Below are 22,241 nucleotides of genomic sequence, written 5' to 3'. Positions count from 1 at the left end.
TGGGGCCTGTGGGTCAGCCCTGGGCCGCCGGTTAAGACCGCTGCTGTTGTACAACATGTTTGGAGCTCGGCCACTGATTAAAGACCCCCAGTCATCAATCAATGTGTGCGTCTCCCACCAGCCTTTCATCTGCAGCCTGCTCTCATTAAGACCCACTCACCAGGCTTTGACATGGAAGTGGATGAGTTGGAGGGACGGCGGGATGTTGTATACACGAGAATGGCATTGTTTGAATTCTGTTTGCATGCATTATGTTAAGGGCAAGTGATGCCAGCGTGGAGTGGATGGATTGGAACGAAGAGAGTGGGTTATTACAGCTCAAGACCTATGTAAATATAAAGCACCTTTTGAATACTTGGAAAATTTACAATAGAATGCAATCTTTTTCCCTTCTGAATCCATCCTGTCTTTTTCGCCCCTTGTGCAATCCATCTCATCTTACCTTTCCCTCTTTTTTGTCCTTTCCTCCCACCCTTTTTCCTGCAACCTACTTCCCCTTCTCATCCCTCACTTCCTCCACTGTCCTCTCAGCTTCTGTGACACACCGTGTGGATGACGCAGGCGGTTTGTGAGCAGATTGATTGGATAATCATCTTAACGGGTTTCAGCATGGCGTGCATGGAAAGGCTCACACCGGGTCAGCATAGTGAGTAAGGCTGCTGGCAGGCGCACGTACACACACACATCCACATGCACACACTAACACACAGTGGCACGCCGAGGACAGGTCGTTAGGGTTATGTTGTCAATCACGGCACGGCACGAGAACAACTAGACCTCAAAGAGAGAGACGTCTCACTCACCTTACTGAAAAAGATCTCGTCATCGTTGCCGGTGTCTGTGTCCACCGTGTATATGTGATCCCTGCGAGCGAGAGAGGAAGGGCAACAGAGAGAGAGAGAAATGGAGAGAGAGAGAGAGAGAGAGAGAGAGATGAGAAGATAAAAGGTTAGACAGCGGCAGACAGTCAAAAATTCAACAAACAATGAGTCCATTTCTTATCTCGCCTGTGTCTTTCCCCTGCAGGCAGCAAACATCGTCAGAAAATGGGGCTTTGTATAAACTTTGTTCAAACATCAAAAAATGACAATAAACAAAAGGAGGCCAGAGCTATTTGTTCTGTCAGACAGAAACAGTCAACAAAGGTTTAGAGCGCTGTGGCACAGGCCATGGGACAAAGCCTCTTTGTCCCAGAGAAAGGTCTTTGGGGGGGGAGGGGGAGGAGGGGAAGGTTGAGACGGGAGGTGCCAAGTCACTCATAGCTGTTCAGGTCAATTAAGCCTAGTGTTTGAGCCTGCAGGAAATCTATACTAACACTCATTATGGCTCAGACAAGAAGACTTGTGTGTGCTGGCCTGGAAATATATAGGCTTCTTCTGTATTACGCAGTCCAGCCATATAGGCCCCAGAAAGGCATATGGAAGACATAAAACCCACACGGGGTTAACTACATCTCAGACAGACGGACTGGCTGGTGGACCCGGCTGTATAGCTGCACCTACTTACCGTGGAGAATTAGGGTGCAGACGGGGAGAGGGAGGGTGGGTGGGAGGTGTCGGAAGGGTGCGAGCGGAAAAGATGGAAAGAAAGAAAAAAAGAAAGGAAGGGGGGGGGGGGGGATTGAGGAGAGAACCAAAGGTGACCATGCCAAACGATGTAACTACTTTAATTTGTTGGAGATTAGCCGCCGAACGTGTTTTTAATCAAAGTGTATAACAGTGGCATCGTCAAGACTCGCGGCTTAATTATGTTCCAGCTCCCCAACCTGCGCTCAGCCAGCCTCACTCGCTCGCTCATTAACTAAATCTAATAAAGTCTTTGGAGGAACAGGCATCTTGAAATGAATCCACTTATATCGCTTTCCTGGGGGCCACCGTCATCCCCTCCAGGATAAAACCCAGTCTACTGTACGTTATCAGCCAGGATGCTTAAATTGAATAATTAATCTTTGAGAGCAGGTGAAATTAAGGAAACAGTGCATCATTGTCAGTGGGAGAGAGGATACATTCATGGTGAGGCAATGGGTGAAAATATATCTAATATATCTATGTGTGTTCGTGTATGCTAAAAATTAAGTCTGTCAGTTTGCAAGCTTCCAATCGAAACCCCACCAAGAACATCCCTTAACTAAATTTCCGATTGCTCCTGAAAATATTTCTTTCAAATCGACTGAAATGAAAAACATTTGCTTGTGATATTCAGAAGTAAAATGAGAAAAGGGGGAGCGGGAAGTCAAGATGCCCCGTCCAAGATACAGGTTCACTTGCCCGGGCAAATGCCAGATGCAGACTGTCACGGTTCACCCTGCCATGACTCAAAATTGAGCATTTCAGGGTGCAAAATGTTTTTCATTATGGCTCTCCGGTAGCACGAGCATTGCACAATACTCAGGCTAATTGATCTGTATTGTGTTACCACCAGCGGTCGTCAACGACCCCTCTGTGTTTCAGCGTTTCTTTCACCTTGCTGCCGGTGTAACAGGACACACACTGTATCATTGAGCTATATCCTTTGGCCAATTTAAACAGACTATCTTGGATCTGCCAAACTCTACTTGTAACTGTTTTAATTAGACTATATTGTACTGTATGCCTTTTAATTGCTGCCACTCTTCCCCACTCTGTAAATGTTTCAATCGTTTTGTTTTTTCTTCTCTTCACTTGTTGTGTATTTGATGTTTTTGCATTGAATATTTTGTTTGTATTGTTGTTTTGAATTTGTTTTGACTCGACGTCATTGAAAATGAGGGTCACCCCTCAATTGGTCTCTCGAGGATAAATAAAAGTTAAATGAAATGAAATGAAAATACAGTAAATTTGATTATTACTGTGGAAACTGTATTTCGTCAACGATAGAGGACAGGCAGAGAAGGAGAAACAAAAGAACAAAATAGGATGTAACTCTGACGGATGACATCACTAGAATGTTCGGCTATGTTTCCTAAAGTTCAGCAACTTGTTCATTTGACTTCATTTATATATTTTACAGTATATTGAAATGATAACTTTCTATTAAAAAGACAAAAAAAATCAAAAGCTGTTAAATCATGGAGGATTATTTGACGGATTTGGTTTAATACTACGGGTGATTTTACTGGCTGCAATTTTGAAAACAGCTCATGAGTAATCTGTAATATACTGCTCCGTGATTTTTTTAAACAGTAACCTCCACAGCTATGGTCCCTTGACTTGTGCCTCTCTTGTCCTGGTGCTGACAGCAGCCTCCAGGGCCTAGGCCTTTTGGTTCCAGCAGAGATTAGAGGGAGCCAAGCGATGAGGCGTCCCTCAAACATCCTGACTGGAGATGGAGGAGGACAATGGAGCGGCTGTGTCTGTGTCAACACCAGCTCTCCAAACACACACACATGTGTGTATGGAGACATGCTCTCACAAACACACACACACACACACACATGCACCCCTTACCCCTCTTCACCACTGCACCTGAAATCATATTACCACATCTTCACCTTCCCCTCGGCTGTGTGTGAGCCAGAACTATTAATGTGAATAGAGAGAGTACAAGAGGATGCACTGGTGGTATTGTATGTTGTTGTTGTTGTAGACAATTAACTGCAGATGGAATGTATTTAAAATTATTGTGGGGCATTTTCCAAAGCAAACAAACAAAATGAACCCGATTTTTGATTATTGACTTCCTGTCTTCCAGGCAGTCAGTGGTTTTTTCCATTATTTACTAAACTATATGAAAATCAACTTGCAGAGCTTTGAAGCTTGCTTGAATTACATGATCCATCTCAGCCAACATTTTCTTGCTTTCATTCAATAGCAGAGTGACATTATTGTCAGGATGTATGATGTGACATTGTGTAGCTAGCACATATACAGTATCTCACAAAAGTGAGTACACCCCTCACATTTCTTCAAATATTTCATTATATCTTTCCATGGGACAACACTGAAGAAATGACACTTTGATATAATGTAAAGTAGTCAGTGTACAGCTTGTATTACAGTGTAAATTTACTGTCGCCTCAAAATAACTCGACACACAGCCATTAATGTCTAAACTGCCGGTTACAAAAGTGAGTACACCCCTAAGAAAAAATGTCCAAATTGGGCCCAAAGTGTCAATATTTTGTGTGGCCACCATTATTTTCCAGCACTACCTTAACCCTCATGGGCATGGAGTTCACCAGAGCTTCACAGGTTGCCACTGGAATCCTCTTCCCCTCATTCATGACAACATCACGGAGCTGGTGGATACTGGAGACCTTGCGCTCCTCCATCTCCTGTTTTAAGAAGCCCCAAAGATGCTCAATAGGGTTTAGGTCTGGGGACATGCTTGGCCAGTCCATAACCTTTACCCTCAGCTTCTTTAGCAAGGCAGTGGTCGTCTTGGAGGTGTGTTTGGGGTCGTTATCATGCTGCAATACTGCCCTGCGGCCCAGTTTAAGAAGGTTGAGTGCACGTTTTCAGCGTCATACCAAGAGGTTGGCTTTGGAAAATTGACGTATGAGTGCTGCCAGCATTACTGCAGGGCTTGAAGGGGTGGGGGGTCAACCTGTCAGTGCTCAGACCATACGCCACACACTGCATCATACTGGTCTGCATGGCTGTCGTCCGAGAAGGAAGCCTATTCTAAAGATGATGCAAAATAAAGCCCACAAACAGTTTGCTGAAGACAAACAGACTACGGACATGGATGACTGCAACCATGTCCTGTGGTCTGATGAGACCAAGATACATTTATTTGGTTCAGATGGTGTTAAGAGTGTGGAGCGGCAACCAGGTGAGGAGTACAAAGACAAGTGTGTATTGCCTATAGTCAAGCATGGTGGTTGGAGTGTCATGGTCTGGGGCTGCATGAGTGCTGCCAGCACTGGGGATATACAGTTCATTGAATTCTAACATGTACTGTGACATACTGAAGCAGAGCATGATCCCCTCCCTTCATAAACTGGGCCGCAGGGCAGTATTGCAGCATGATAACGACCCCAAACACACCTCCAAGACGACCACTGCCTTGCTAAAGAAGCTGAGGGTAAAGGTTATGGACTGGCCAAGCATGTCCCCAGACCTAAACCCTATTGAGCATCTTTGGGGCTTCTTAAAACAGGAGATGGAGGAGCGCAAGGTCTCCAGTATCCACCAGCTCCGTGATGTTGTCATGAATGGGTGGAAGAGGATTCCAGTGGCAACCTGTGAAGCTCTGGTGAACTACATGCCCATGAGGGTTAAGGTAGTGCTGGAAAATAATGGTGGCCACACAAAATATTGACACTTTGGGCCCAATTTGGACATTTTAACTCAGGGGTGTACTCACTTTTGTAACCGGCAGTTTAGACATTAATGGCTGTGTGTCGAGTTATTTTGAGGGGACAGTAAATTTACACTGTTATATAAGCTGTACACACGCTACTTTACATTGTATCAAAGTGTCATTTATTCAGTGTTGTCCCATGAAAAGATATAATGAAATATTTGAAGAAATGTCAGGGGTGTACTCACTTTTGTGAGATACTGTATTTGCATTCACAGACTCTTAATATCATTTTTTGGGAGTTATTGCATAATTGAACAAGATCTGCAAATAACCTTATTTTCAATATTGATTTATCGACAAACATTTGTTTTACTGGGGGAAAAATACATACAAAAAGATATTAAGATTTGTGTACAAGTATATCAAATCTGAGAAAAGCAGCACATTGTTGAGAAGAGACTATCTGAGATTTTCTCTTAAAGAAAATACTTGAAAGTGTTAATCAGTTATTAAAATATTTGCTGACTAGTCTTCACCCTTGTGCAGCTCTGCATCAAACAATGTTCACTTTCAGCCTAGTTGTTAGACATATGAGCATTTAATCTTTTACCTTTTTTAAACTATGTTTTTGTTATGAGGCTGAAAGGCCAGGCATCTTACTGACCTAGCAGCCTTAAGCTGAGGTCAGATTTGAAGAGAGGTCTTGCCTGCTGAGAATATTTCAGGCTCAACAACTGGCCCTGAGCAGTAGCTGCAATCCTGTTAGAGAATAAATGTGGCAAAGAGTAATGATAAAACCTAATTTCATTCTGCAACAGCCTCCATATGCACTTAGCAGTTCAGCGGGCAAATGCAAATGTGTGTTTTATATTATTGTTTCTTAGAATACAGTCCATTTACATTACAGATGCGCATGATTACATTTTATTTGTCAAATAATTTAGGAAAATGAAAAATGTCTAACTCCTTTAAAATAAGATTGAGTTAGGAATCTACCGTCACATTTCATGGAGAATCCTGAACCACTAACAGTGTTTCAGGGTCTAACAAAATGATCAAGAATTGTCAGGAAGTTCATGTCTGTAGTCTTGAGCTCATTCAAAGTACACAATGATTTATCTATGCCAATGGTTTTCAAGGTCTGACACTGTGGGCTATCTTTTGAGCACCATTTTAATCATATTTTTTTTAGCCAGGATTTTTTGTAGCATTTAACAGAAGCATTGCCAAAAAAAAGCTAGGACTACTTTCTGTTTGCGTTGCACCCATGGATGTTCACACAACTAATTAACAAATCGCTTTGATACTGATGAAAAAAAAATAGACACAAAATGAATCTCTGCCAAGCTGTGGATTTAAAAGGAGCTTATTTTGCAAATGGATTTATGGACAGTTATTTGTGATGGGCACAATGAGATAAAACTATCCTCATACATGAAAGTCACACTCACAATATTTGTATCATGTCTGTGTGTTCAGATTTGACTGAGACTATAAAGGAGTGTCATTACTTACGCAAATTGCACTAATTGGGCACTTAAGCCCCTATCTCACTGGGCTGCGACTGTTTGCGACAAGTTGGAGACTGCATTTGCGAAAGAGTCTCTAAACTGTCTTGAAACATTCGCGGGGGTCTCAATTTCCTTGCATGAGTCCGGAGCCTCGCAATCCTGTCGCTTGAATTTTGAACATTTTCAACATGAATCGTCGCAAGTGACTCGAACGCGTCGCAAACCCTTCTCAATTTAGTTTCTGTGTTTTTTTTAGAACAAAATTGTGCACCTGTCCCTTTCACCTCATGGCAAAGATTTGCTTCACAGCCCAACCAGTGCGCTTAATCTGATAGGTAGCCTACAAATCTGTTTCAAAATCAAATTTAGAGTCCACAAATCACAATTTGTCCTCTGCAAATCCTCCTCTTTCCCATCATTTTCTCACTCTGGACTGTAAACTATGAACAACAGAGCATATCAAGGCTGGCATAAAACATAAGGGTCTTCTCTGTATAGAGGTTGTGCTTTTGATGTTGAAATTCAAAACACCGTGAGATTCTGGGGAAAAAAACACGAAATAACAGAAGCCTTTGACAACCAAATGACCGCAGACAACTGTGTGTCAAATGTGAATCACTTGGCACGGGCTTCACATTTCCCGATATTCAGGGACAAAAATGGGTGACTAGGGCGGAAGGTATGCAAATATCCTCTTAGACACAAATATGTCGGCGCTGAAAAAAGATGGGTACGGACGGACAAAAAGAGCTGAATGATGGAGGCAAGACAGTAGACCAACTGAGCGCGGGCGAGAGTGTGAGATTGAGCCCAATAGAGTGACATAGAGGGGTCGGACATGTAGCCATGCGTGGCCATGAGAAGACACAGTGGCCTTTGTGTGGGGAAAAATGTGGTTTTCATAACAGCGCATTTCTTCTGGGGTGATGGCGGGCCAGCTTGGTCCATCTGCTGGGCCTTTGTCAAACTATCTTGCACTCCACTATAGCAGAGAAGAGAGAGGAACGCGATTAGCATGCACCCGGCACCTTTTGCCTCCACTCCTCTTTTCCGCAAAGCAAAATGCCTGCACGTCCACCCCTTCTCTCCACCGCCCACCCTTTCTCTCTCTCATCACCCTCTTCACCCATATTGCTCTCTCCTCAGAACTGGATCATGGGTGGTAAAGGAGGGTCCATTGTCCATTGTTTTTGGCTTTCCCCCTGGTTCAAATCCTCTTCACAAAGCGAATGGGAGGGAACCCGGAGAAGATAGCAGGCACCTCTGGGCTTGTGAAGAGACTGGTTGGGGTTCTGAATGGGCTTAGGCATGGAGAGGCCTTCAGTGATGTGGTGGCATGAAATACAACGAGCCAGAGTTCACTCACCCCTAAGCTGAGCTCTGTTGTTCTTTTTGAAGGTAGAAGTTCTCATTACATTCTCTCCACATTTCCTTTTGTGAGTGAGTGTATGTGTGTTTTGTGTGTGTCTGGGTCAGAGGGGTGAGGGACATGTTTTGAGCGTGCACAATTAGACACTGATGTCTAATAATAATGGCATATATTATATATATATATATATATATATATATTTTACATTAATTGATTTAAATGTATCCAGTAGTCTCAAAATATTTTCCACAGCTCCATCTTTATTGCTTGAGAGCCCAGGAAATGAGTTACTCATGCAAGTTGGTAATATGTGCTTTTGAATAACCTAATTTGTTCTCATGAATTATTTGTGCATAACCAACTAACAGAATATACTATTATGCTAATATCGCTAACCTTTTCATACAGTTTTGTAAAGGTTTGTGGTGTTGATTTTAATACGCAATAGCCTCCTGAGCATGTTCACATATTTCATAAATAACCAAACCCAAGTAACTCCTTTAGATTACAGTGTCCGTTGTGTTACAGGGCTTGCTGTCTCTTTTGCACAAACATTAAAGGCCTACTTCACCGGTTGGAATATGCAGGTGTATTGAACTCGGAGATCCTATTTAGTATAAATGTGCAAAAATCGGATCATTAGCCTGAGAAAAGGCAGAAAGAGTGTTTTATGGTCTCACTGTCTAACCCTACAGTTTCCTTCTTGTGACATCACAGTAAGGGTTAGGATTAACAGGACAGCTGGGCCAAGGGAAGACTAAGGGAAGACTGAGGGAAGAAAAACCTCATTCATTATATTATAATAGTTATTTTATAATGATAGAACGCTGGTTCTGTATGGGTGAAGTATTCCTTTAAGCTAGCCTGTAATACTGAAACGATAAACAATGAAGCATCAAAGCTGCATACACGAGTCTCAAGGAGGGAAGGACAATTGTAATCAGTGCAATCACCTAACAATGTCGATATAAAGGAAACAAGTGAGTATTTCAATAGATACCCTTAATCAAAACCCAACTACCAGCCTATCACTTACACTGCTGCGTGTGCCTCCCTAACTAACCAACGCGGCCACTGGTCCTGCTGTAAAATCAGTTGATACTCATTTGAGAGTATTAATTACTTTCCCTATGCTGCTCTGTACATGTTTGGTGGATTAATTACTTAAACGTTAAAAACCTTCGGAGAGAGGAAACGTTTTACATATTTTTAGGACTTTGTTTTTTCAGGAAAACTTTGCATGATTATGATTACTGGAGCTGCAAGTTTTTGTTCCAGAGTGTGGACGTGGCTGGATGTCGCTGGTGCTTTGAGGAGAGGGAGAGGAGGCAACCGTGTAATCCCAGTCATTAGTGGGTTTTAACAGGATTTGGTGCAGCTACAATAATGGAGACTCTAGTGGCCTCCACTGCGAGACCCAAAGAGACCCGACAGGGAAGCAACAGCGGCCACAGCGGCACAACTGTTCCAGAGGACTCAACCGAGGGAAGGTAATCGGGATTTTTTGAGCGTGTATGTGTGTGTCTTTTTTGTGTGTTTGGTGCTAGCAGCAACCAGAAAATGTTGGGCCCTCCACTCTCGCCCTGATCTTTCTCTCGGTCTCTCTCTCTTTCTCTCTCGGTCTCGGTCTCTCTCTCTCTCCCTCTCTCTCTCTCTCTCCCACACACACACACACACACATTCTCGTTCTGGTTCCCATGCTTCCCAGCCACATAGAAGGGGTGTAAACACAGTGTGGTTGGTGTTACCATGGTGAATGCCGACTGAGGGCCGGGAATGGCGACTATGCCCTGCATGTGGAGAGACCTGGGGCATGCTCACCAGGCAGCCTATACAGTAAAGCATTCACATACACACACGCACAATTATGTTTTGCACTGTCTTTCTCATTCTCAGACAGCACGAGTTTAATCCATCATTCCTACCCATTACATTAACACTGGGTGAATTGTTGAGATATTGGAACTTGGTGACATTGCAAACAAGGCGAGAAAGATGAGCAGTAGGATACTAAAAAAAAGATCACAGTCTGGTTTACGTTCAAACAAAGTGGTTTATGTAATCTGGAAAAAACTGTTGGACTTGATTACAATCTGTTCAACAACTCTCAATTATCATTTTACCTAAACAGTTGCAATTTTCCTGTTTATGGATCAAATATCAAGTCAACTGTGTTGGTTATTGGCCACATGACCATATACCCAGCACATCTGGGGGTGTGAATCCCCAGTTGCCTCATGTGAATATAATTGGTTGTCTTATATATTTTTTCTAGCCCTTAATAATAAATACCCATCTCATTCAACAGTTTGTATTATTTATTTTATTTAATTTTGTAATGCAAAAAAAGTATCTTTAAGTCTCAAATACTCTTAAGGTCACACACATGCTTTCCACTGGCATCCAAAGGAATGACAACAATGAGTTTGATATCCCCAAAGCCAAGAAGAAAAAAAGCTACACTGCTACATGCTTCAATCGAACCATTTGATTGAATACAACCCCCCCCCCCCCCCCCAGACACACGGTAGAGAGGAGTGACATAATATGGGGTTTCTACATTCTCACACATACACACACCCATATTCATGCACACACCCTGGCGTGCATGGATATGTTTCATATATCAGAATGATAAATCTCCCATTGCACTGTGATGAATTCCCTCTGAATGCTGCACATAGTGTACCCTGACCATGAAATATGGACGGCTAGGTTAGGAATCCTCCTGCGTCCATCTCTCACTGCATCAAGAACTGTTTATTGCTTTTTACTGAACGTGACTCTGCTGCTAAACACCAAAAACCTGCATGACGACAGACGCCCCTCAACCACTGAGCCCGTACACATGAAGTGGTTTGTGTGTTTGGTACCCATCCTTTGATATACATCGTCTATCTGTTTATAATCGATAATGTGCAGCTGATTGCCACCATAACATTTATGAAACAACAGCTGCACATAAGCCCACTTAGTAAAAGGTTCAATCTCATGTTCATTAGAGGGACTTGTTAGCAGGATATGGGCTATGTATCCATCTTGTTCAGACTAGATATTTGAGGAAAAGTGAGAGAAAACTGCACAACACATTTTAATGACTGTATTGTTAAAAAACAAGGCTTTTTGATAGCCTGCATATGAAATAACAGCAGTCTGGTATTTTAGCCGGTTTATCATAATCAACTTTGAACTATAGGAGTGAAAAAGGGCTAATGTACTTTATTCTCATTGGAAAAACCATAGGATCTCAAAAATAGGCGCCATTTTCTTCAATATCTGGCCACATATAAACGCTCAAACAGGACCTCAATGGAGGCCTGACTCCATCAAGTCAATACATGTTATTCAAAGCTCAAACCTCGGGGGGTGAATTATCAATCACTTCATCTGTTGCTGAGTTCCTCTGTTGCCAAAGACCTGCCTTCTTTCCCTCTATGGACTAAGCCACTTTTGTCTATTTACAATTTCATCAGTTGCTATGTTTGTATGCATCTCACAGCTTAAAAAATCTTGTGATTTTATTGCCAGCACCGAAACAAGAGCCAAAGGGATTTAATACACTGAGCAGCCATTCAAAAAAAACAGCCTGAAACAGTGTTGCGCTTTGGACCGCGTTCACAGCGGCCATCTGCAAGCTGCAGCGCACCAAGAACTGAGGCTCACTGGTCTAGAGGCACGGTGGCAAAGCTGTGTGATGCTGGCCCCACAATAAGCAAGTCATTTGACTGGACAGCCATCATATAAGCAACTATTGATGCTGCCTAGCAGATTTCTTTCTGCAGCAGCATTGTTCGTTGTTTCGTAGCCCTGAGTCTTGCTGGATTGTATGCTGGCTTGCTTTCACATTGATTTCTAAAGTGGTGATTGTCTCCACTGTTGGCCTTAAACTGTTTGTCATTCAACTTTTACATGTCTTTATCGATATGCTGCTGGTAGAGATGGATTTTTGTTCGCGGGCCACCATTTGTGTGTCCATGTAATCGACTCCAACATTTCGTCTCTGTGTCAGGATCAATGGCGGTCATCCGGCTCGGTCTAATCTGAGGCAGCCATTCCGGTTATTCAGGGGTCACATACCTCGGCCATGTGTCAGAATTCCCGTCTGCTTTAAGCGAGTGTGGGACCGGCGCACCAGGTGGCATGGCACATGCACACACAAACACATGCTCCACTCTACTGCAGACACGAACACAGGCTGTAGTGCCCGTGCCCACAGGCGCACCAACACATGTTCGCCATCCCCAAAAGTATATCCATATGCACACATATGGCGTCATATAATGCTCGAGAAATCACTTTGAAATCCAGGCGACAACTGGTCAACATACTAAACTGTGCAACATACATCCTAACTCTCTCTGTCTCTCTCACTCACACACACACACACACACACACACACACACACACACACACACACACACACACACACACACACACACACACCTCCAATAAACCAGTAATGTGTCTCATTTCCCTGCCATACCCCTCAAGCCCCTGCTACCCCATGTGGAGCAGGTGGGCGACAGGCGGACCAAAGTCTCTGGCACCCCAACCCACACACACACACACACACACACACACACACACACACACACACACACACACACACACACACACACACACACACACACACACACACACACACACACACACACACACACACACACACACACCAAACACAAAACACCCTGTCTCTATTTCGCTCAGTTTCCTTTCCCACTCCACACACACACCTCCTCTTAATGACCAAAGATATGTTAAAAAGCTCTGCCACTTAAAGCAGCAGCCGCCTTTCTCAGCCACTTAATTTGACATGCTTGGGAGGAAAACAAAGAAAGACCCCTATTGTGCCTTTTATTAACAATATCCAATCAGGCCTGCCACTCAATTAGCCAATGAACGGCAAAGAACAAACAGATGAGGATTCCTTTTTTTAATAAGGCCTTTTCAATACCGCCTTAACCTTATACTGCACATTCAACACTGCGCTGAAGGTAAACCCGCCTGTTGATGCTTTTGGGGCATCAACTGTTAAACCCTTTGCCACGAGGTAATGCAACACCATCATTTTGAAAGTACTGACGACAAGAGAGGAGACAAAATCAATATGGGTTTTTTTCTCCTTGGCTCCAGAAGGTGTAATTGAGCTATATTATCTAGCAGAATAAAGTTAACTCCCAGAAAAAGAAAGACACAAAAGGTAAGAAGAGGATCAACACATAGACAGAAAGCAATAAAAGCAGGGAAAACAACAACCAGACAGAGAAACAGAGGGTTATAAAAATTGATTTGCAAGGGTGACTGGGCTGCCAACAAATAAAAAGTCAAAGCTTAGGTATATGTCCTGTTTTAATGTTTATTGACAATACATAATGTAAAAGTATCCATTTGAGTGAATGGGTTGGTACTTGTTTGTGGGAGTGTGTATGCCTGTCTGTATGTTTAAGCAAAGCAGGGCACAAGTGACGACCTAAGAGGTAAAAGGCTCTTTGGCAGTGGCAAGCCCAAAATAGAAAACAACAAAGAGATCAGAGAAAGAAAGAAGTTCAGACTGCAAAGTTATTTTTGAAGCCTAAGCATTTTGCTCCGAATGAGTCCCTCCTGATTTCTAAAACTTAAAAGGGAAACAGGACAGCAGGGCTCCGAATTACTGTGCATCTCACGGCCCTCAGCCATTATCGAGTTACAAGGGGATCACATGCTCACAATCCTCAATAGGCAACAATTGATGAGAATCATTCATAGCCGAAAGTCAAATTCAATCAGCAGCTGTAATACGAGAGGGGGAAGATGAAGGGTTCAATAATCCTGGTGGAACCGCTCTTGCTCAATTTTTAATTAATCCTAATCTACAGTGGCCTATACTTTTATTCCATAAAGAAAAATTGTAAAAACTGGCAGTACATTTCTGTCTGAAATAGAAATGGTATTTGAGGGTCTCTCGGGTGTGGTGGATTAAACAACAACAACAACAAAAAATTTCAGAAATCACCCACCTGGCAGCGATGTATATCGTATTGTTCATGATCTTGATGAGCTGGATATCCAGTTTGTGCCGCTGGGTGTTGTTCCTGCCAGGTTTGTGGCCTACAAACACTGGATACTGCTTTGTGTCTGCAAGGAGAGGACAAAAATGAGCCTAAGCATTCGATAACCTTACATGTATAACTGTAGCACCTGTAGCAATAACAACAGGGATACAGGGATTTGAAATTCATGAATATTGTCTTGTGCTTTTAGGTCAAATGTCAACCCATGCGGTTGAATGAGAAAACTAGTTAAGCTACCCCTGGGACCATAAATTGCAGGCTAAAAATGTCTTGCACTGTGCCATGCAATGGTTCTATTGTTAGTGGCTTTGGATAAAAGAGCTTGTTTCGAACAAGCAGGCCGGATTCTCTTTCAGCTCTCTAGGCCAGGAGTTTCGGGTACTGCGTTTATGCCCAGAGAGAGGAAGACAGGGTGGGATAGAGGGGGAGACACAGAGACACAGAACAAACAATGACCGTATCTTCATCGCCTGCAACAGCATTTACACTATCACACACTGCATTAGGAGCCCAACAGAAAAATAAGGGATTATCCTTTGATGTGGGGTGGGCTCCGTTTCAAATGCTGCTTTAAGTCCTTCATTTTTTGTGTGTGCAGAGGGCCTATCCTCGGGCACCAAATTACACCCCATGCCTTTAAAATGCACTCAGTGTAGGAGGGAGGGGGGAAGGGGGTTTCAATTCAGAGGCAAGCAAGGTTGAGAGGGATGTGAAGGAGCGAAAGGGATGGAACAAGTGAGAGAGATACTGAGAGTGAAAGACGAAATGAGAGAAAAAGAAAGGAGTGCACGGAGAGAGCGAGGGAAGACTTGTAATGAGAGGCAGGGTGGAGTAACAAAGAAAGACAGAAAGAATATTATACTTACAGTTTCCGTGTGAGATGCTAATAGGCTCGCTGTCTTCAGGGAAGCCCGCCCCGGCTATTTGCAGTAGCGTGAAGTAGAGTAACAAGGCCTCTGACCTCATGGTCGCACCAACACTGCTGCTGCTGCTGCTGCTGCTGCTGGTCCTCTGCTACAGATTTACCTCCTGTACACAGTGGTAGATGGGGAGGAGGAGAAGGAGAGAGGGATGAACAGACAGAGATGAGGAGGGGAGAAAAAGACAACAAACAAAGAAAAGTTAGTCAAACAAATTTGCTTTCACCTTGCTGCCTCCTAAATTACTCTCTAACTCCTCGGCTCCTGCATCCTTTGTGTGAAACAAACAGAAACGGAGAAGAAGCCCCCGGGGGAAAAGCGAGGCAGAGAGGCAGAATAAGAAAGGAGTTGGCCAAAGATATTCAAGTCCACCTGAATTAGCTGTTTGTGCATTTTTCACGGCCTGTTGCAATCTGTCAGATATATATTTATATATACGCATTTTCGATGACTCCAGTGAGCCGCGTTGCAAGCAAAACAGAATTAATTGGATTAGGGGGGTAATATGCGTCATAGATCGATGTCAGGCAGAGAAGGTTTCAGTGCCTCTCTCTCTCTTTGTGGTTGTGTGTGTGTGTGTGTGTGTGTGTGTGTGTGTGTGTGTGTGTGTGTGTGTGTGTGTGTGTGTGTGTGTGTGTCAGGGTCTTAGTGAAGTGGGAGAGCTCTTGTTGAGATTAGCCTGCTGTAGACGTATCAGCCCTATACCTGGAAATGGGGCAGGATGGTGTGGCAAGTGGCCCACACCAGACTTGTCAGTCTCATAAGGGTAGCAATCCCACGTCCAAACTCATACAGGCCGATGCCTACCACGGGCTAAAGCGTTGCAGAAGTATGACTATTAGTGTTATTATATTTATTATATTATCATATCATGGTTTAGGGGCCAACAGCAAGCTTTTCTATTTTCTGAATTTTATTATTTGAACCTTTGATATCCCTAAGAACACATCCCTCAACAAGCTAATTTTCTAATGTAATGTTTACATGTCTACAAAAGTGGATTTTATAGCAGAAGCTTTTAATTGTATGGCTGTGATGTCTTTCTTGAACGAACCATGGCAACCAAGCTTTTTTTTTCCACCGTAGGTTGTGGCAACAAATTACGACCATAAATCATCCAAGACAATTATTGCGTCTGTAATCCAATCAAGAATAAAGCATTTCATTTGCATAAAGCTCGTTCTAGTACTCTCTTTTTTTATTTGAAGCTGTAGGGGCGAGATGTTGCCAGTTAGATAGAGTATAGAGGGGATGAGGAATTGAATAAAATAGTGGATTTTTATTTGCGAAAATCTGATAAAAGTTGTTTATCCCACGCTGTATTTTCCTTTGCTATTGTATGTCCGATGGGGAGGGGGGGGGGGATGAAGGAGGGAGAAAGAGAGAGAGGGGGGAATTACTTTCTCTGTTCTTTGTCATGTCTCTCTCCCTTCCTCTCTCTCTCCCTCTCTCTCCATGCTCCTGTGAATCTCATTCAGGAGAGGAATGAAAACACTATTCACTGGGAGAATCACTTTAACACTGAGGAGAATACCAATACTAAAGCCTGGATACGACCTTGATCTCACAAGCCGCTCCGTTCCCCTCCCTCCTTTTCTCCCTCCTTGGCCTGCACCTCTTTTCCTTACAGTTTTTTTTTGTTTTGTAGCACACTCTTTATATTTTACAAATAAGGAAAACTTTAAAAATTGATTTTCCGTCACCCTCACTTTCACCATGCAGCAGAGGTTGACTGGGATGCAAAAAAAAAAAAAAAAAAAAAAAAAAAAAACTTTTTCTTCCATCTATAAAGTACAGTAAAACCTCCACGGAGGCCATGCAATGTGGTTTTCCGCTGAACCTTGACCCTGCAGTAATTGACTGATTGATGAGCAGGAAGTGGCAGGAGGCAGAGAAGTTGGCCCTGAGGGAGCTAACAGAGTGAATGACGGATGGAGGCTGTAGCGAACAAGCAATAAGGCGTGATCTGGCCCCGTCCTCGAAATCTAATAAATTAATAACACTAAAAAGGTATTTTTAGATAGAACTTGGTTATGTCAGAAGAAAATGTGAAGCCAAGAATTGTTCATTTCATGGGGGGTTAATCACGCTCCAGACATTTATCTCGTCCGTGCAGAGAATCGTTGGCCGCTGAGGGCGAGGCACATCCTCCGTCTGTATCAATGTGGCGTAATAAATGATAAAAACAGTTTGTTGAGAAACCATCTCAGTCTGCCTCCTGCGATACACAAAATAAATTGAGCACATAATGACTTAAGTGAAACCCCTGAGCCTTGCAGCGGCACTTTTTGTTACCAGCAACCACACACATGAGGAACAGGAGGCAGCGAGACACGCGGTCTGTCTTTACCGAATTACACTCTTTTCATGTGGAAGAGCAAATTGCTTCCTTGTGTTTGAGTGTGAGTGTGAGTCTGTGCTCAACCCTGATTTAAAATGCTACTTTTGTACAGCACTGAAGACGTCGCTTCAAACACGAACACACATACACACACATATGCAAACTGAGAACATAAGGGTAAGGGAATCAAGGCCTTGACATGTGCTCAAACTTCAACATTAAATTACTTGCTACCAAAAAAAGCAACTTGCACAGGTGTAAGTGTGATGTGAATATCCACTCTTGTAAAAGCTCCCCTTGTAAGGCAACCAGAAGAAAAGATATAAAGAGAAAGAGCGGAGGCCCTTGCCTCTTCCCCAGGCTTTTAATAGATAACAACATTTTGAGAACCTTAGCTGCTATTCCTCAGTGATGAAGAAGCTGGTTGTGTGTGTGTGTGTGTGTGTGTGTGTGTGTGTGTGTGTGTGTGTGTGTGTGTGTGCATATACATGTGCGTATAGCAGAACGCGGAGAGTTAATCAAGCTGGATGCTGGCATGAGGCCACCACCAGCAGGTAATAAAAACAAGGACCCCCCAGAATCCCTACACTATGAATTACTACACACACATGTGCACACACACACACACACACACACACACACACACACACACACACACACACACACACACACACACACATACACGCAGTCACCTTGTATCCTTGCAAGGAACAAATGCACCCAGCCAGGACACTTTAAGGAAACACACATAAACTCAAACTATTTTGGCAATAAACACATTCATACAACCAACCAACCAACACACAGACATACAGACAGACACACTCAGCCACATTCTATCTCCAGACCGAGCAACCCCGCGGGGAACGCCGACCCAAACTGCATGAGGTTTTAACAATAAACACATTATGAGCACTAATGATGTTATTGCTGCTGTTGCATCAACATGTTAGCAAGGTGCCTCGCAGCTTCCATTTAAACACATTCATTAGAGTGACAAGGTCAGCAAACGGTGGGCTTCAGGTGAGGAAAAGGAAGGAAATGTTACCAGACAATGTTTGTCTGTCTAGTTAAGAGCACAAACAAACACAGGGTCAGACAAACGGATTAAGGCTGGGTTGGACAGACACACACGCACGCACGCACGCACGCACACACACAATGACAGCTACAATCATTTCAACAAATGCCCCCCAAAAATGCATATCTTCACACTCAAGTGACAAAGTCCTACAGGGGCCTTGTGCATCATTAGTTAGAAAAGGAGAAAATAGTGTGACATTGTTCCAGAACTAACAGTCTATGTGAAGGGATGGGTCAACAAAAAAAATCAACTCTAACCAGGGAAACAACAGTTCTGACCATCATCAAGTCAAGTGTGTGTGTGTGTGTGTGTCATTCTAGAGAAAAGTTACAAACAACTTGGGGGACTTTTTGTTTGTTAGAATTTGTTCATGTGCTTGTCACTGCTTGCTTCGTGGCCATCAGTCACATATTCTGAACGGCTGCTATGTATATAAAGTGGCTTTACATAGCACAGCTGCGTAGAATAGTTGACCTGTCAGTTTAGGACATACATGATGTCATCTGTTTTGTCTTGGACATCGCTGTGTCTGGAAGAAGTGTTTCAAATAAGGATTTTTAAGTAGCAGCCTCTTCTAAATGCTGTCTGACAGCTTTGATACGGGAGCAGCCTGCTTGTGTTTATACTTGGCACTGGCAGTCTGGGTAATGTCTGCAGATTGATGCTGAAGGCTTTACAGATGACAGGACAGAACGCCAAAGGGACAGGGGTAGCTCAATGTGCTCAAGTCACCATATTTGGAGGAGGTGCTGCTATTTGTATCTTTAATTTGAGTTTTGTAATAGATGACTTACGCAGGACATTGATGAGACAGAGACTTTAGATTTTGCAACAGTTCATGAATACTCTGTTAAAATATTGTTGGTTTAACCGGATAATAAGGAAACATATTTGTCCCTAATATTTATTCTTATCTAATATTGTATAATAATCACAATATATAACCACCAAAAGAGCTATTTCCTCAGTAGTAGAAAAAAATCCAGACATTGTTTCTGCAAAAAATAATGTACAGTAGGTACAATTTTGTAATCCTGGGTCCAATTCAAGGGTATAGTTTGGTACAGAACTCGGAACTGAATTACTTCAAAAATAAAGAACAATGTTGAAATTAAGAAGTTTGGACGTATATACTGTATTTCAACTGAAAAAATATTGTTTTTATAACACATACTTAAGTACAGAAACAATGGTATTGTTGATAACGGTACCAAAATCCAGGTACCAAAGTCCAGGTACCAATACTGGTACCAGTATCAATTCAAATGTGAACTGTACCCAAACCTATTGAAGGGAAAGCTGAAAACTAACAAACAACTTCATTCTACTAGACATTAATACGAGAGATGAATTAAAGCAGTATAAAGGATATATGAGAGAGATAGATAGGTGAGAGAAGAGCAGTGTGTCTGTGTGATGCATTTCCAGTTGCTTTTTAATGGTTTCTGGAACTCAATAAAAGCCAAAAATATTTTCCAGGTGGATCAATCAGCTGGGAGGAGACATTAAGACCTTCAGCTGGGTGACAATCCAACAGCGAGCAAAAAAAAGATCGTATACACATGGGTGTGAACACAATACCCCCAACACTAAAACACACCAGAACTGTACACGTTTACAACTCAGCCACATAAATAACATATTGCTAAAACCTGGTAGAGTTTAGTCCACCGGCCATAGTAACACCTGTTCACAGACAGGCTAGAGGAAATTGTTTATTAGGTGAGGTGTGGAAGTAAAGGAGAAGAAGGGCGTGTAGAGAGTGTTAGAAAGACAGCCAGGTGAGAATAATGCATTACACCACATGGGGATAGAGAAAATGGAACACATCCAGCCACCTATAGGGCTTCCAAATGGGGAGGATACTCTGGCAGGTGTTTACACTTGTCAACCCAGGCCTGATAAATCCCAGAGAAAAGACAGAAGGAGCTGTCTGCATGAACCCAGGAGGCCATGATAGGAGAAGGGAATGGAAAGGGAGGAAACCTGCCTGTCTTTTATGAGTACAAGGCCCAAAGCATAGCATCCAATATAAGCACAAAAGTATACACGCTCTCCCCACAAACAGTCCTTGGGCTATCAAAGAGCACACTGGTGTTTTCCCTTTTCCTCCCCCATTCTTCCGTCCCTTAGATCTTGCTTTCAAATGAATTTCTGTATGAGGGAGGTAATCCATCATGGTTTGATTATTAAAAGACAATGAAGTGGACATGAATGAGGCACCCTGTCGCTGTAGGCCCTTGATTGAAACAGAAGCCCCAAATGCAAAAACGTCACCTTTGTAAAAAAAAAAAATTGAAAAAAAAAAAAAAAAAGTTGACGGATTGGCTCTGGATGCGGGCCAAAGACGACTCAAAAAGAGGAGAGGGAAAGAGAGCGCGGGGAACGAGAGAAGAGACATAAGAGCAGCAGCAGAGAAAAGAGGCAAAGCGCCAACTTGGAACAGCATCAACTTAACAAAGACATTCAGCGACTGGCGATAAGCTTCTATCTTTATAACTCTGCCTCTGTGATCTAAAAGCCATTAGGCCCTGGACATGCCTCTGTGCTTCTTCTCAAACCATTCAAAACAATTATATAATGTCGCAATGCATTGGATATCCCTTTTCAGAGATGTAGCACAAATTACCACAGATTTAGAAGTAAGGGTAATAAAATGGAAGAGGAAAAAGTGTGACAGGGGGATTAAGGGGAGGGGAAGTAGGGGACGAGAGGAAAGGACAGGACTAGGAAGGAAAGGAAAGAGGAGATGAAAGGAAAATACACCGAAAAGGCAAGGAAAGAAAAGCAAAAGCAGCAGGAAAGGGAAAGATAGCAAAGCAGAGAGGGGAAGTGGAGGCCAGGCCTAATGGGTGTTCACTGTCTGAGAATGATCCAAAACAAACTGACATCACACCAACCCTGCCACCAGCAGAAATCAACCGAGGAGAAAGATGAGAGCAGATAACTACCTACTATACTCACTACACTGTTTTTAAAAAGTAGGTCAAGAACATGAAGGCTGAGGCTGGGGCTGAGATGAGCTCTCAAAATACTCTTTGAAAACATCTAACAGCAAAAGGGTTCTGGTGCTAGATACAGAATATGTTGCTCAGAGTTAGATCAGCCTAAAACATTATAACAAAGGAGCAAAAGGAGTTTTAAAACCAACGATTAAGGGAGATGTTATGAATGTACACCTACAAAATAGTCTGGATAACAACCCTTACTCTTCTCTCTGTTTTAGCCATGCTAGTGCTGTGTGGCTCTATGAGTGGCAATGTCAGTCAGTCTGTCTGAACAACCTTTGGATAAATCGTCATGCAATTGTGCATATTCATGGTCCACGGAGGAATTTTCCTCTTGCACAAAAAGGAGAAACCTTTTGGAGTGAAATGTTTGAACAATTGCTGCATGGATTGCCTTGACATTTGATACAGATATTCATGTTACCGTTTCACATTTCCTGCCAAACATCCGCATGTTAGCATTGCCATTCAGAGCGTGATAAGATGTGGACTTCAAGACTGAGCTAAAGAACAGCCTCTCCGACTAGCTACCTTTGCCATGTAGACTCTTAGTTTTGTTTACTCTTTGTCTTTCAGCCATTTGTCCTCTATCTCGCCTCGCAAGCCGTCACACACTTAATAAAAACATTTGTTAAGGTATCGCCATCAATTCCTCTCTCTCTCCATCTTCCTAATGCTCTTTTCACTCCTCTTCATCCTGTCGAGGGTGGCAGCAGTGAAGAAAAAGGTGAT

The 22,241-nt window shown here is 42.9% G+C and overlaps 1 protein-coding gene across 1 annotated transcript in view; it reads right to left on the bottom strand.

The window, feature by feature from the left end:
- sema6a (sema domain, transmembrane domain (TM), and cytoplasmic domain, (semaphorin) 6A) overlaps positions 1-22,241 on the bottom strand; it is a gene marked incomplete at its 3' end in the record, with an annotated part of 106,168 nt that overhangs the window by 43,634 nt on the left and 40,293 nt on the right. Inside the window, exons 2-4 of the mRNA XM_080044018.1 lie at positions 15,023-15,185; positions 14,103-14,220; positions 804-864 (exon numbers count right to left, since the gene is read on the bottom strand). Of these exons, the coding sequence (XP_079900144.1) occupies positions 804-864; positions 14,103-14,220; positions 15,023-15,122 (279 nt within the window). The 5' untranslated portion in view covers positions 15,123-15,185. The remainder of the gene's footprint in view (positions 1-803; positions 865-14,102; positions 14,221-15,022; positions 15,186-22,241) is intronic.

The sequence above is a fragment of the Ammodytes marinus genome (genome assembly GCF_949987685.1).
Source record: "Ammodytes marinus genome assembly, chromosome: 2".
NCBI lineage: Eukaryota > Metazoa > Chordata > Actinopteri > Uranoscopiformes > Ammodytidae > Ammodytes > Ammodytes marinus.
Note: the sequence above shows the minus strand (reverse complement) of the source record. Positions and strands in the feature narration are given on the sequence as shown.